The sequence below is a fragment of the Hippoglossus hippoglossus genome, chromosome 7 (assembly GCF_009819705.1).
Source record: "Hippoglossus hippoglossus isolate fHipHip1 chromosome 7, fHipHip1.pri, whole genome shotgun sequence".
NCBI lineage: Eukaryota > Metazoa > Chordata > Actinopteri > Pleuronectiformes > Pleuronectidae > Hippoglossus > Hippoglossus hippoglossus.
The window spans coordinates 25,840,309-25,853,606 of NC_047157.1; the positions used below are offsets into that span (position 1 = coordinate 25,840,309).

Consider the following 13,298-nt stretch of genomic DNA (forward strand, 5'->3'; position numbering starts at 1 on the left):
TACCTTCTCCTCCATGACTACATTTCATTTCCCCATAGTGTGAAAGGGAAGCGGCAGGGCAGCGGCGTAGTAAAGTCAAAAGACAGGAGCCAGCGTCTGGGAGGAAAAGACGGCGATAGAGGCCTGGAGGAGTTAATAAGATGTGGAATATACACTGACTGGGGACCTACTCTGTTTCTCTGAGAGCGAGACGCAACCACAGGGGAAATGTGAGTGTTTGTGAGGCTCGTCCAGCAGCAAGTTGATGTTGATAAGAGTAAAACAGAAGAGGGGACAATGTGCTGGCTGCAGCAGATTTGAGGCCAGCAGAAAAAAGCTGTTCTCCTGCAGTAGATGGAGGAGATAGGTGAGTAGAGTGTCATGGCAAAGACCTTGTCAACAGATAACTATCTGCAAATAACACGGCTTATGCAAGCCCCTGTGGCTGAGCGGGGGAATATCATATTTTCTGTGCCACAGGAATAATGTCTTTTATTTTACTTTCATTATCCCAGATTTACTTTTTTTTAAATTTATTTTTTATCAAACGTGTTTCCTGATTGTGTTGTTTCAGTGAGTTTGGTGTCTCCTGCCTTGATGCTGGAAACCACTGTCACACAGCTCGGCTAAAAAAAAATCACTTCTGCTTTTTCTGGATCTCTAGAAGCTAATTTGTTGTCTGAGGCCCACAAACACAGTTAACAGGTCATTCAGGCTTGATACTTATGTTTTTTAAAGTTTTGTGCTAATCTGATAATCCTCGTGAACTAGAACGATTAAAAACTACACTTTAGTCACATAACGTCAGTGTAAAGGTGATTAACTGTCGATTTGTATGGATGATTTCTAAATGGGCTGAAATCAGATCTTTTCCCTGAAGCAGCAGTCATATGGTCGTCTCCTCTGATGCCTGTTTGTCTCAGGCTAATGATGAACTAGTGTCTGTGTAGCTGTGATATAAAACTCAGGTAAATAAATTGAGGGTTGCATGAAGTTGGGAAAGATTGAACACTTTAAATGACTTTAGACGTGCGTTTAAAAGGTTTTACTATTTCCTTCATGTCAGATATTTATTTCTAAATAAGAATCGATTCCCCTGGTGATGTTTCAGGCTGAGGTCTCGGTGCGTTTGGTGAAAACCTGCTTCATCTCGTTCCACATCCAGTCAGACTGAGAGCGCAGCGTCCGTGCACCAAATAAGTAAACAATTGCATCAATAAACACGGAGAGCATTGCGAGACGTAAATCAATCACAGCGCGTGATAAGGGACAGTAATCATTAACTCTGTTTTGCTGAGAATTCATTTTGGCTGCCGGCCCGATCGCCTCAGTCAGCAGCTCGGCTCGGAGCACCTTTATCTCTCTGATTCTCCAAAGGTGCTTCAGTCATCAGCCAATCGATAGACGTTTGACCCCATCACAAATAACAAGGCACTAAATATTCAGAAATTAGAGTCATCTGTGCAATAATACACATGTGGAGAGAAATTCTTAAAAATCTGTATTTGTGATTGAGACACTTTCAGCTGCTGAGGTCACAAGCTGCTCTGTCCCTCATTTTTATATCGTAGAGAAACTCTTTTATTATACAGCCACGTCGCTGTTACGGTGCTGGCAAACATACATAACATGTATAAACCCCTTTACTTATGTAAAAGAAGCCATATCACAGTGTTTGACTAGTAAAAATCATGCAATCCAAGTTTTACTTTATGATACTAAAGGAGCTCATTTTAACAACTCAATATTCTGTAATGTAGCTTTAATCTACAATAATGCATTAAAGTTTCTACTTATTTTACTTTGTTTGTTTGTTAGTTGGCAGGATTATGCAAACAAGGCAGATGACCATGAAACTTGGTGAAAGGATGTTGTTTGTATAAGGAAAGAACAAATTACATTTTGGTGCAGATCCAGGATTAGTTTTTCACTTTGTTTAATATTGTGACTATTGCGTTTTTCAACTTTTTCATATATTTCTGAGAGAATAATTTGTGGATCTTGATGAAATAATTCCGTTATGTTTAGGGAACTGATTTCTATGAGTTTGTGCAATTTGCTGCAGATAAAAATCAGGATCTAACGACTGTTGGAGGATCCACTCTCTAGTTTGCTTATATATTTTGTATTAATCTGAATCTGCAGAGTTGCTATCTTTAAATGTTGTTATTTTTAAGTATTAAAAGTAAGTTAGTGAGCTTTATGTCAGACTCGTACGTCCATATCAGTATAAAACTAATAACACAGCACACAAATACACACAAAGTCCTCAGGGATTAAAAACACAGACCGACTTCTGCTCCAGTGTTTATAAAAACAAGATGTGTCTCAGTTAAGACCCATATGATCAGGTTAGTTCATCTGAACATGAAGTTATGGATGACATTTCTCAGCAGAGAGAAAGGTGGAGACATTGTTCTGCACAAACATGTGACTTGAACTTTTCCATCTTGGAAGTTTGAGCAAAATTCTGACAGCATCATTATATCATGTGCCACCTGAAGCTTTGTCAGTTTTACATGACTATAGCTGCATGTGTGCTAAAAAGTGATATTTTAACATTGTCTGTACATATTTATAATTTGTTGGCTTGTGCATAAAAGTACTAATTATGCAGTAGTGTTCAGCCAATTATTTATCATATTTAGTTTGCATCATATTTCATGAGGCTTGTGACAAGTTAGTAGAAATAAGGTTTTTGAGTAAAAAGTGAAGTATAAATTACAGTTACACATTAGTATATGTAGTAATAGTACATTAGCCTGGTATGTCAGTCTGCAGTAAGTACCTCGTTACCTCCTCAGGTATCTGAAATCACTGCTAACTAGCACCATCATGTGGACGCATCCTGCAACACAAGCTCCTGATCAGTTCCCCGATCAGCTGCTCGGGCTCATACGACAGATGATGTTTCATCCACAGACAAATCCCTGAATTATTTAGAGTCTAAACGAGTCGTCACATCAAACACAACCATTTGAGTCGTCAGGTTTTTTAAAGTCTGTTGTTGATTTGTGATTTCTGCTCCTAAAAGTTCCTCCTCGATGAAGCAAACATCCAAACACACGTTGTGTTGAAGTATAAAAAGCTGCAGTGAACCAGAAACCCTCTGAAACAAACTCTCTACTGAAACAACACCGTTTCCTTTCAGCCTCCGGCAGCTTTACTCTCCTCTGTGGTCTGAACAGCAGCTCGTTGTTCTCCCTCCACTCTGGAATAATCACACTCACACTCGCAAATCTCAAAGTCCTCGGTGGGTTTTCTTTACCTGCGTGCGTGAAGTGCAGCGTCCCATCCTGGCCGTACATCCCTGCGAAGGCCGAGCCCTGACAGTGAGCCGGCCAGCTGAGCGAGGAAGGCCCATGAGCCTCGGCGGCTCTCTCGGGCCCGGCCAGGCTGAGAGGAGAAGCAGGGCCACTGTTAGCGGACGGTGCGGTTTGCCGGGGCCACTGGGCCGGCGGTAAGGGCCCACATTATGCAGGGATAATCCACTAATGCCCGTCACAATGAGATTTGATTGGAGGCCTGAACACTGGGATTAATAGTGTCAAGTGAACCGTGTGTAATACCTATCCTCCACACGGCCGGGCAGCGAACTGGCCTCTGCGCCTGTGTGAAGCACCACGGAGCCACATTGACAGAATATCATGTTTTATTCCAGTGCAGATTAAATGTCACTTCATTAGCTGAGTGGTTACTTCCCTGTCTGAGTCTCTTCTACAGCACAAGACGTTTTACTCAGTTCTTTATGATCCTGATCAGATTCTGTCACAGATCAATATCAGCTCTTTGTTTCTGTCTGATCAGATTTTATCGTGAGAACCGGGTCACGAAACAGACTGAAGCAGAAAAAAACACAACATCTTCCCACAGACACAACCGACAAACTGCTTTTTTATTATTTACTATGTGTTATTTATTAGTTTTATATTTAGTTTAACAGTAAAATGAAGCTAATTAGTGTCGGTCTCAAAGTTCAGATTAAAAATCAATGAAGAAAAGCAAACGTCCACCCTGACACATTTACTCAGGTTCTGTTCTGAGTTACTCTGTTTTATGAGATGATTAATAACGTTTATTTAATAGCTGCAGTTACTTTGTGTTTACATACAAAACATGATCAACTTAGAAAATACCATATGTATAATACCTGTGTGTATATCCACATTACATATTACACTGCACGCTGGAAGTTACACTGAGTGTGTGTGAGTGAGTGAGTGAGTGAGTGAGTGTGTGTGTGTGTGTGTGTGTGTGTGTGTGTGTGTGTGTGTGTGTGTGTGTGTGTGTGTGTGTTTGTGTGTGTGTGTGTGTGTGTGTGTGTGTGCGCTCTTGTACAGCTATCTTTGTGAGCATCAGTTTGAGTCTACAACCTACGGAGTGAGGACCTTTTGTCCGGTCCTCACTTTGTGACCTCCCCCCCCCCCCCCCCCCCCCCCCCCTTTAAGGGACTGTTTGGGAGTTAAGACTTGGTTTTAGGTTTTAGGGTTAGTGTTAGAATTAGGTTTAGGTTAGGTTAAGAGTTAGGCATTTAGTTTGGATGGTTTAAGTTAGGGTAAGGGTCTAGGGAATGCATTAAACCAATGAGGGTCCTCACTAAGACAGCTGTACAAACATGTGTGTGTGTACGTGTGTGTGTATGAGGACATTTGGAAAAGTGAAGACAGACTTTCACCAATTATAGATTATTACTCTGGACTTTATTTCCCAGATGATTAACTTTTGGAACTGATCCGTCAAAGAGCAAGAAAAATACAAAATAACTCCACAAATAGAAGAAAGACAATCTGAAGTTTATAAAATCTTTCTGCATCTCATTTATCATTTGATGAGTCACGTCATGAAGAAGTCGTCATGCATAGTATCGCTGCGTCCTGACGAATATATATGATCACGTGATAGGAGTGAAATCATCATCATGACGTCTCCTTGAAGTCAGAATTCTCAGCGTATTTAGATTAAACAATCGTTAATGAGGATAAATGAAATCATGATGATCTCATTAAAATACAAATGATTACAAACTACAGCAGTCAGCAGGTAAATCATCATGTGATGCTTTTAATTAAGAAGCAGAAGAAGATGAGTCATTCTTGTATTTTTACCCTCATTCATGCGAATGGGGTTTGACGCCGTCTGTAAAACGTGATACAATTGACCTGAAATACCTGAAACCTGTTGCTGTTACGTGGCCCTTTCATAAGATGAAGCTGTTTGTGAGTCTCCCTCCCTGAGCTGTTCCCTGTGTGTGTTCAGGGACCAGGCCTCAAGTCATTCAGCTTGGAAGGCAAACACATATCTGCCGTGGAGCTGTTGAACGGCTGTTGTCATGTTTACATTCACCCAGCGGCTCAGTTTATCCAGGCACTGACCGTTGAGCAATTAATCCCATGTGTCTCACCCACAGTTGTGTGTTTTGTACATGAGCTCTAAGTGGCTGTGAGAGGAGCTCGTCTGCGGAGTTTAAGGGTTGAAAGGATCCAAATATGTTTAAAACATAGACCCTGATCTTTTTCACCGAGCTGTGATCTGCTCAGCAACATGGGAAATCTTCGGTGAACACGACACAGAAAGTTGTTCAACTCCCCACAGACATTCTGTCAGCTCCACTTTAAACCTCAGTGATTTGCACTTTGTTTGGACAAAGAAACATAGTATAACCCGATATAGGCCAAAGAGGAGCTTAGAGCCGGCCGCTGCCAAAGAATGTATTTGTAACATTAATGTCCTGGTTTGTGAAGCGTATACTGTAAACAAATCCTCTCAGAAAATGTTGCTATTGTACTGGAACGCCGTGCAGCCGACTAATCACGCCAGGGCTGAGACACCCTCCTGGAATCGTGGTGGTTTTTTTACATAACCAAACTTGTTTGTCTGTTTAGAAATGAATTGAATCAAATATTATAAACAGTCTGGAGCAGATATTCTGTGTTAAGCTGTTTTGAGAGTTGACTTCTGGGTAAAATCTGGAGAATTGGTTACAGAGTTTGTCTTTTACACCTGAACAACACAGCAGGAGGTTTTCTGCACAGCAACAAATCCTCTGTGTTACTCAGGCGAGAGGTGGAGCAGCCAGGTTAGGGTTAGGGTTAGGAGACAGGAAGTGACGTATTAACTCCGCTGCGGAGATCACGTGATCATGTTTACATCATTACGTTTTCAGCTCCGCACCACAAACTCTCGATGTTTATTTTATTTTTATTTTTTTTATTTTTTGCGTCTGTCGCTCATCTGCTGTCCTCACACGTCTCCTTGGCAGCGATGAAACATTTTCCTTCGCTGGCCGTCACTACTTGTTTGAGCCGAAGCAGACGAGGAGCAACGAGCCGCTGCAACTTACAATTTGAGCTTTTTATTGGCACTTTTATCAAACTGTCGCTGTTGCCCCATAACATTATATCGTAGCCAGTCGACTTTGAGGTAAATGCTTGTTGGGGATTTTCTTTTGTTGCATTACTACGAGTGGCCACTGGGACAAATTTGCTACAGTAGTTCAAGTACTCTTGGTAATCTCTGAATCTTAATTTGTAATTTATAGGCCTTGTCTATATTTCTGCAGGTATTTCTCCTCCATTTGTACGAAAGTCTCCGTCCACACAACCTTTGTCTAACTAAATATTTTTGTCCAGATGAAAACACAAAAACGAGTAAAGGCTCTAAAACAAGCATCACGGACCAGAAGGTGACGATAAAGTCGACATGAAGAATCTGTCAAATACCAGAGAAGAACATTATGAGCTTATTCTCTGGTCGTATAAAGACGCCATTGTTGTTGTTGTTTTACAAGGATCATAGTGAAATAGTGTCAAACTGGCTGTGCTGCTATTTGTACTGAACCAATTCAATAGAGTGAGAATAGGAAAATATACAAAGCTGAGTTATTAAACCACTAAACAGGGCAGATAATCAGAAAAGAGTCAAAGATGTGAGTCCAGAAAAGCTTCAGCAGCTGTTCAGACACATTCTCCCTCTTCTTTAATCTTTTCTTCTCTCATTTGGTTTGTGAAAATGAATTTGCATCTCCACATCCCATCGTGACATGCAAATCCTTCCGTGAGTAGAAACATGAACTCTCTGTGTGAGAGATGTTACAATGAGGCCTCCGCTTGTTGGAAACGTCTTTATCCTGCAGCAGATTTCTGTGATCTTAAAGAAATCCACTGTATTTGTGTTTCTATCGCAGACTGTAGCCGAGACAAAATACTGAGCTTCAACAAGTGTCATCGTCGCTTTTCACAGGTAATGTCGCTCCTCAGATCCAGAATAAAAACTGAATTCATCCGACTTCCTGAAACTCCTTCAACAATCATCTTTAAATACTTCAGACCTGCTGTGCTCTCGCTGCTCTGACATCTCACAGCCACCATCACCATCAGGCCCGGCTCCCATGGCCTCGCCGAACAACCCCACGTCCCTGACACACCTCCTGGATTACAGCCGTGAGAAAACGCCAGACACAAATGGCGATGATAGTTCCACTGGGAATCGGACGTCATCCAGCAGCGGAGCTCTGGAGACAAAACGGCTGCAGCACAAACCGGCCGACGAGGGGAAAAAAAGGAAAACACAAGCAGCTGCCACACTCGAGCTTCTTTTCTTCCACCGGCTGAAACCACCGAGCCAAGTTGATAAAAACAAAGTGTACTCACCGAATGGAAGTTCCATACTTGAACTGACGTGCGTGTTTACATTGACCATGTCGTCCTCTGCCGCCTCTCAACCATATGTTGTAAAATCCACTTTCTCCTCCCGCACCACAAGGTGTAAAATGTGGAAGTTTAGCGCAGGGTGCCGTGGTGTGAGAAGGGTGTTGGTGCAAGGTAAGGCCGGTGTTGCTGCTGTTATCTTATTGATTTTCCTAATCTGGGCAAATGTGGGTGGGGAGGTTAAACAGTAACCAGGCTCGTATGGACACCAATCTATATAGCGGCTGTAACCATGGCAACATGATGATAGAAACTCAAATAGACATAAAGTGATTATGTGCTTTTCCCTCTTTTCTCATCACCAAACGGTCGTTTCTCCAGATATGGATGAGGAGTGAATAAGACGCAGAGTTTATAGAAAAAAGGGAGAGAGAGAGAAAGGCAGGAGGGTGGGGAGCGACATAAAAGACAGAGGAGTGGAGAATGTACTGAGGGAGGCAGCGAACAAACGGCGTGCGATGATTGACGTCACGAGTTTTGACCGAGGAGAAAGAGTCAGAGACCCAGAGAAGTTTTGTTTTCAAATGTTTGTCCACAGTTTGTCAGCAGCAATTTAAACCATTTAGCTGATTTCACTCAACAAGACAAAGCTCATAATCACCTCCATGGTTCTGTCTGCGTTAGTCTGTTGTTCAGCAGAGTTACACAAAAAGAACTCAACCAGTTTCCTTGAAATTTAGTGGATGTCCTTCATTTCTCAGAGAATAATTCATGGATCTTCGTGTGAAAACATTGGACATATTTAAGGTTTTTTGATGCAGATTCAAATAAAAAATCATATTTAGTGAATTTAAATGTAATTTCATGAGGAGACTGTTCTGTGCTCTCTGACATTCTAGTTGTTGTTTTCAGTAATTTTACCTGTTTTATAATTATTCCACCAAACAAATTAAGGTGTTAAATGTAATATACGTGCACAATCCAGGCAGCAGCATTTATCACAAACGTCACAATACAAGTGTTTTCAAGTTGTTTCAGCCTGGGATTAGTTTAAGATTTCTTTTAAAAGTCTAGAAGAACAATGCACCAAATTCTTGTATCACAGTCATATATCGAATTTTCTTTTAAGTAACATTTAGAGTTAGAAATGTTGGGATACAAAACAAACAGCCAATCACATGAAGGGTCAATTTATAGTCTAGTCAACCTGACCCCAATCTGCAGGTGTTTGAACTGTGGGAGGAGAAAACCCACGTAGACACTGAAAGACCCTGAATTGCCGGATCATGTTTTGATCCGTATGAGGGTTGGGTTGTGTCAGTAGTCGGATAAGATGCAGAAATATCTCCATCAAAGCAGAAACCATATTCGCTGCCTCCTGCTGTGCAGAGTAATAAGCTGCCAAGATAAATGGGTAATAAAGTCACATAAATGCTGACCCACAGGCCGCTCTGCTGGTTTCTCACTAATTTTAAGTGTCGAACAAAACTGGCTCCATATCCAATAGTTTACATGTTTGCTGTCGTGACCGTACAGTGTGTGTGTGTGTGTGTGTGTGTGTGTGTGTGTGTGTGTGTGTGTGTGTGTGTCCTGATTCCCTCATATTCTAGACCATAAACTCTGCATTAGTCTCCAGCTTTATGGCAGAGGAAGCCTCCCGGGGGTGGATGGTGAGATGTAATGAGGTGAAATGCAGCAGCAGAGAGTGAACAAGCAGTGAACAGCAGATTATTTATGGGGACATAAAGCCTCAGTCAGTTTGTTAATAACTTAATTAATGTTCAGTCGTGCAAAAGGACAAATTAAACACTTTTTTTTTTTTTAAACCACTGAGCAGTAAAATGATTTTATTAATCATGTTGGAGACAGAACCAGTAACATCCCAGGTTACAGTCGGTTTCATCTGTACAGTAAAAGTGCTTCAATCTGGTCAATGCCTCTAAAAAGTTCCTCCAACGACTAATTCATTAAAAAACAGTGCAAAACAAGACATTTTCTCCAAATACCATAAAACTAATTCTCTTGTGTTTTATTAAAAATATTAACATTCATACTGCAGCTCTACAACTCAACTGTGTGTGTGAGACATTCATGGATAAAGACTTTCTGAACATAGTGGTACCTTGACAGCTGCATTGTTTTCTGCAAGCGTTTGTTATTTCAAGATGGACAAATCGTGATAAATCACCTTTTCCTCTTCCATTAAAACACATTTAAAACGCTGCGTTGTGTTAATATCTGGACCGTCTTCTGGTCTTGGCGTTTGGCGAGCACTGATTCCTCCAGCAGGAGCCGCCGTAGCTGGACGGACAGACGGAGCAAGGCCTGCCGGTCTTATAGGGAGCTTCTCCCACCCAGTTTCCTCTGAAACACACAGGAGCTCAGTGATGACTTCGAATACGTGTTTAAGAAAAGACAACAAATACCTGATTTATATCCTGTGGATGAAATGAATGGTGTTACATGACGCTGAACAAATGTGTTTTTGAGTTGTTTTTTCCTTTTAAATGATAAATAAAGGTTTAAAAAACACTTGTGTGTGTGTTTCCTGTTTTTGTGCTGATGTGGTTTATCTGGGAAACAATAAATACAAGAAGCAGCACCACAGTGTGAAATATTCTGTCATGAGTAAAAGTCGTGTTTTCACAGTTTTACTTCTGACTGAAGTGAATGAGACGTATCGAGCATCAAACTAATTTTCTCAAACTAACTGATCATGTATTTAAATAAATGTATATCAATGTAAAATGTCATTAAAGCATTAAAGGTAATATTATAAACAGTATATTTTATTGTTACTTATGCATCAACATGAATTTTTAAATTTATATGTAGTGTTTTTTATGTTTCATCTATAGAAATCTATCGTGGTTTAGCTGATGTACTTCATAATTGTACTTAAGTACTTTACTAGTTTAATCACTATTTGCAGTATATTGATATTTAGGGGACTATTCTGTGAAATAAAACTTCATAACTGAACTTAATCATCACACTCCTGCTGTATATATGTTTTTAGTGTGTATGAGACAGAACCATGATATACAGATAAATATGAAGAACGTACTTTATAGAGTAGTTGCAGACCAGCAGCGTCGCCTCCCTCCAGCTGCTTCCGAACACGTTCACGTTGGAGCATTTCCTGACGGCACATCCCAGCCTGCTGGTGCTCGCCCACACCATCTGACCGGGGCCACGAAACACAGTGTGATGCTCACGAACTCAAATCGCACCACAAACTCAAACTCCACCGATGTCACTTGTGTTTAGGATTTGCTTTGTCGTAAGAGACTTTGTTTGTTTATGAACAAGATGATGCAAAAACTACTGGACAGATTTCCATGAAACTCAGTGAAAGGATGTGGTATCAATCACAGGAGAACCCATTAAAGTTTGGTGTGAATCCATATCAGGGGTCGGATCCAGGAATGTCTTTTCATTTCTTTCACATTGCGAGATTGGGCAACATCAGAAAAGAGATAAACAAAAATATACAAAACAGGGTAAATGTGTATAAAAGTGTATTTAAAGTTAGTTCAACTGGCTAAAATATGAATAAATAAATAAAATTCATACTGTAAAGATACAGAAAAAGCATCTGGACCCAGTTTCCTCTGGATGTACCTGAGTATAGTGCGAGCACACGGATCCAGTGCATCTGCTGGGGTAAGAGAACTGATGCCTCTCGTTGTACCAGGACCTGACGAGGTCAGTGATCGACTGGAACCTGTCACATCCAACACATCCTGTCAATCATCCACCTCAGCCACAGAAAGTGTCACAATCCATCACATGTTCTACGGATCTGAGGACTGTACCTTCCTGAGGTGATGGACAGGTTCTGGCCCGTGTATTTCATGGTTTGTGTTGGACCGTGGTCCCAGATGCAGAGCGAGGCCCAGGAGTCGGCCGACTGGGCCAGGCCGTCATCCCACAGCTGTGCAGAGGAGACAGCGAGAGAAGAGACGTTTTTATTTTACTCTGTGAGGTGAGGAAAACAAGAAATGATTCAGCTCTTTGACTAGAATATACATCTAAAGCCAGGAAGTTTTGAAGATAATAAACCACTTCATCAGGCCTCTGGTCGGATCCTCCTCACCATGTACTCCATATTAGCAGCAGGGGGGGAGACCTGAGAGCGGACCCGGTTGTGGTAATCCAGCAGGGCCTTGATCTCTCTGGAGGAGATGGCTCTCTTGCGCCTGCTGCGAGAGGCAGCGCCAGGAGCTGCAGCGAGCATCCTGGAGTCAGACTGGGCCTCAGCTGCAGCTCTGGTGGCGTCGAGCAGCTCTGTGGAGCTCGACCACGCAGCAGCAGCAGCTCCCACATGGGGCAGCGACCACAGGGGGGCAGCGAGCAGCAGCTGAAGGCAAACAGCAGCCATCTGGGGCCTGTGGAGGAGGAGGAGGAGGAGGGAGGGTGTCCCTGCAAGACTCTGTCAAAAAACAGGTGAATTAACTCAACACCTCTGCAGCCACAGCATCTAGATGAATAGTTTTGGAATCTATATAAAAGATTTCTGCAGAGGTACAAGCATCAGTATAAATGTTACTGGGTCACAGTTAATGAAGAAGACGACTTTATTAAAGATTTAATGTCCGATAAAAAATGTTTTTATTCATGAATATCTCCCATGAGATCATGCTGTTGTCGCACAAAACCTCCATCAATCCACATCACAACATCTGAACATTGTATGTGCCACATGTTCTAATAAAGTGAAGCAGAGTAAAGGTTTATAAAAATAACAAAACAAACAATAAAAAGTGACAGAATATTGTAGAAGAGTTTGAGGATAATTCACATAATTCTGAAGTAGCATCAACACGGAACAAGAGAAACACAACATTACAAACAGACGAGTTTAGAACAGACACTGACCCAGAAAACAAAGTTCAAACTAGGATCTTAACATCTGCAGTGAAGGAATCAGCCTCTGCTCTCGTCCTTTGTCCGATTGCAGAAGACAAAGAGTGTTTTACCTTCATCAGCGGCTCCTCTCACAGGTCAGAGCCGGACGAGCCACAGAGAAGCAGCACAGTCGCTCTGCAGCTTCAACTCGAGCTTCTGCAAACAAGCTGCTGTCTCGTGAGCGGCAGAGAGTTTTAACTGGGCCGAGGAACTTTCTGACGCAAAAAAGACCCGCCTGTGTTCTTCTTTCATCCCAAACTGAGCATCTGCCTCCTTCTCTCTGTCTTTGCCTCCACTGCAGAGAAAAATCACAAGCACAGGAAATTGCCTTTCATAACAGACGAGGCAATCACGAAATATTTTACTGGCCACCTTCTTTTTTTTAAGAGGCATTATGAGGTGGTTGCACACAGATACATTTAAATTTGTATAGGAATTTTAACAAGTATAACTCCTATAAAAAATAAATGTTATACATCTACAGCTGAGTCATTTCATACCAGTGGTGGATTTAGGATGTTTCTGCGTCAGGGGCCATAATTTACTTTTGGCTCTAAAGCTTTAAGCAAAACTTTGAATATTTTTTCCGAAAATAGTTTAGTGTATTGTCATTATTGTTAGTGAGGGACTAGTTGTTGTTTTTTAAAGACGTCTGAAAAGCAACTGAAGCTGTCAGACAAATGTGGTTGAGTGAAAACTACAATATTTTCCGTCAGAGACGGAGTAGAGGAGGACGCAAAGTATTACAAGTACCTCAAATGT

General features: G+C 41.5%; 1 protein-coding gene across 1 annotated transcript; it reads right to left on the minus strand.

The window, feature by feature from the left end:
* Positions 1–8,451: 8,451 nt before the first annotated feature.
* On the minus strand, positions 8,452–12,754 carry r3hdml (R3H domain containing-like). Its single transcript, XM_034590078.1, has 6 exons — positions 12,608–12,754; positions 11,725–12,060; positions 11,444–11,562; positions 11,250–11,352; positions 10,693–10,808; positions 8,452–9,989 (listed from the first exon to the last, which is right to left on the minus strand). Exons 1-6 carry the CDS (start codon positions 12,611–12,613, stop codon positions 9,857–9,859), a joined length of 813 nt encoding a protein of 270 aa, XP_034445969.1. The 5' UTR covers positions 12,614–12,754; the 3' UTR covers positions 8,452–9,856.
* Between the last annotated feature and the right edge of the window lie 544 nt (positions 12,755–13,298).

Bases quoted from the DNA above. Each gene is read 5' to 3' on its own strand.
- r3hdml (XM_034590078.1), bottom strand. The intron at 11,563-11,724 runs GTGAGGAGGATC...TCCTCTGCACAG, and splicing joins CTGCTAATATGGAGTACATG to CTGTGGGATGACGGCCTGGC. The intron at 9,990-10,692 runs GTACGTTCTTCA...TGTGTGTTTCAG, and splicing joins GTCTGCAACTACTCTATAAA to AGGAAACTGGGTGGGAGAAG.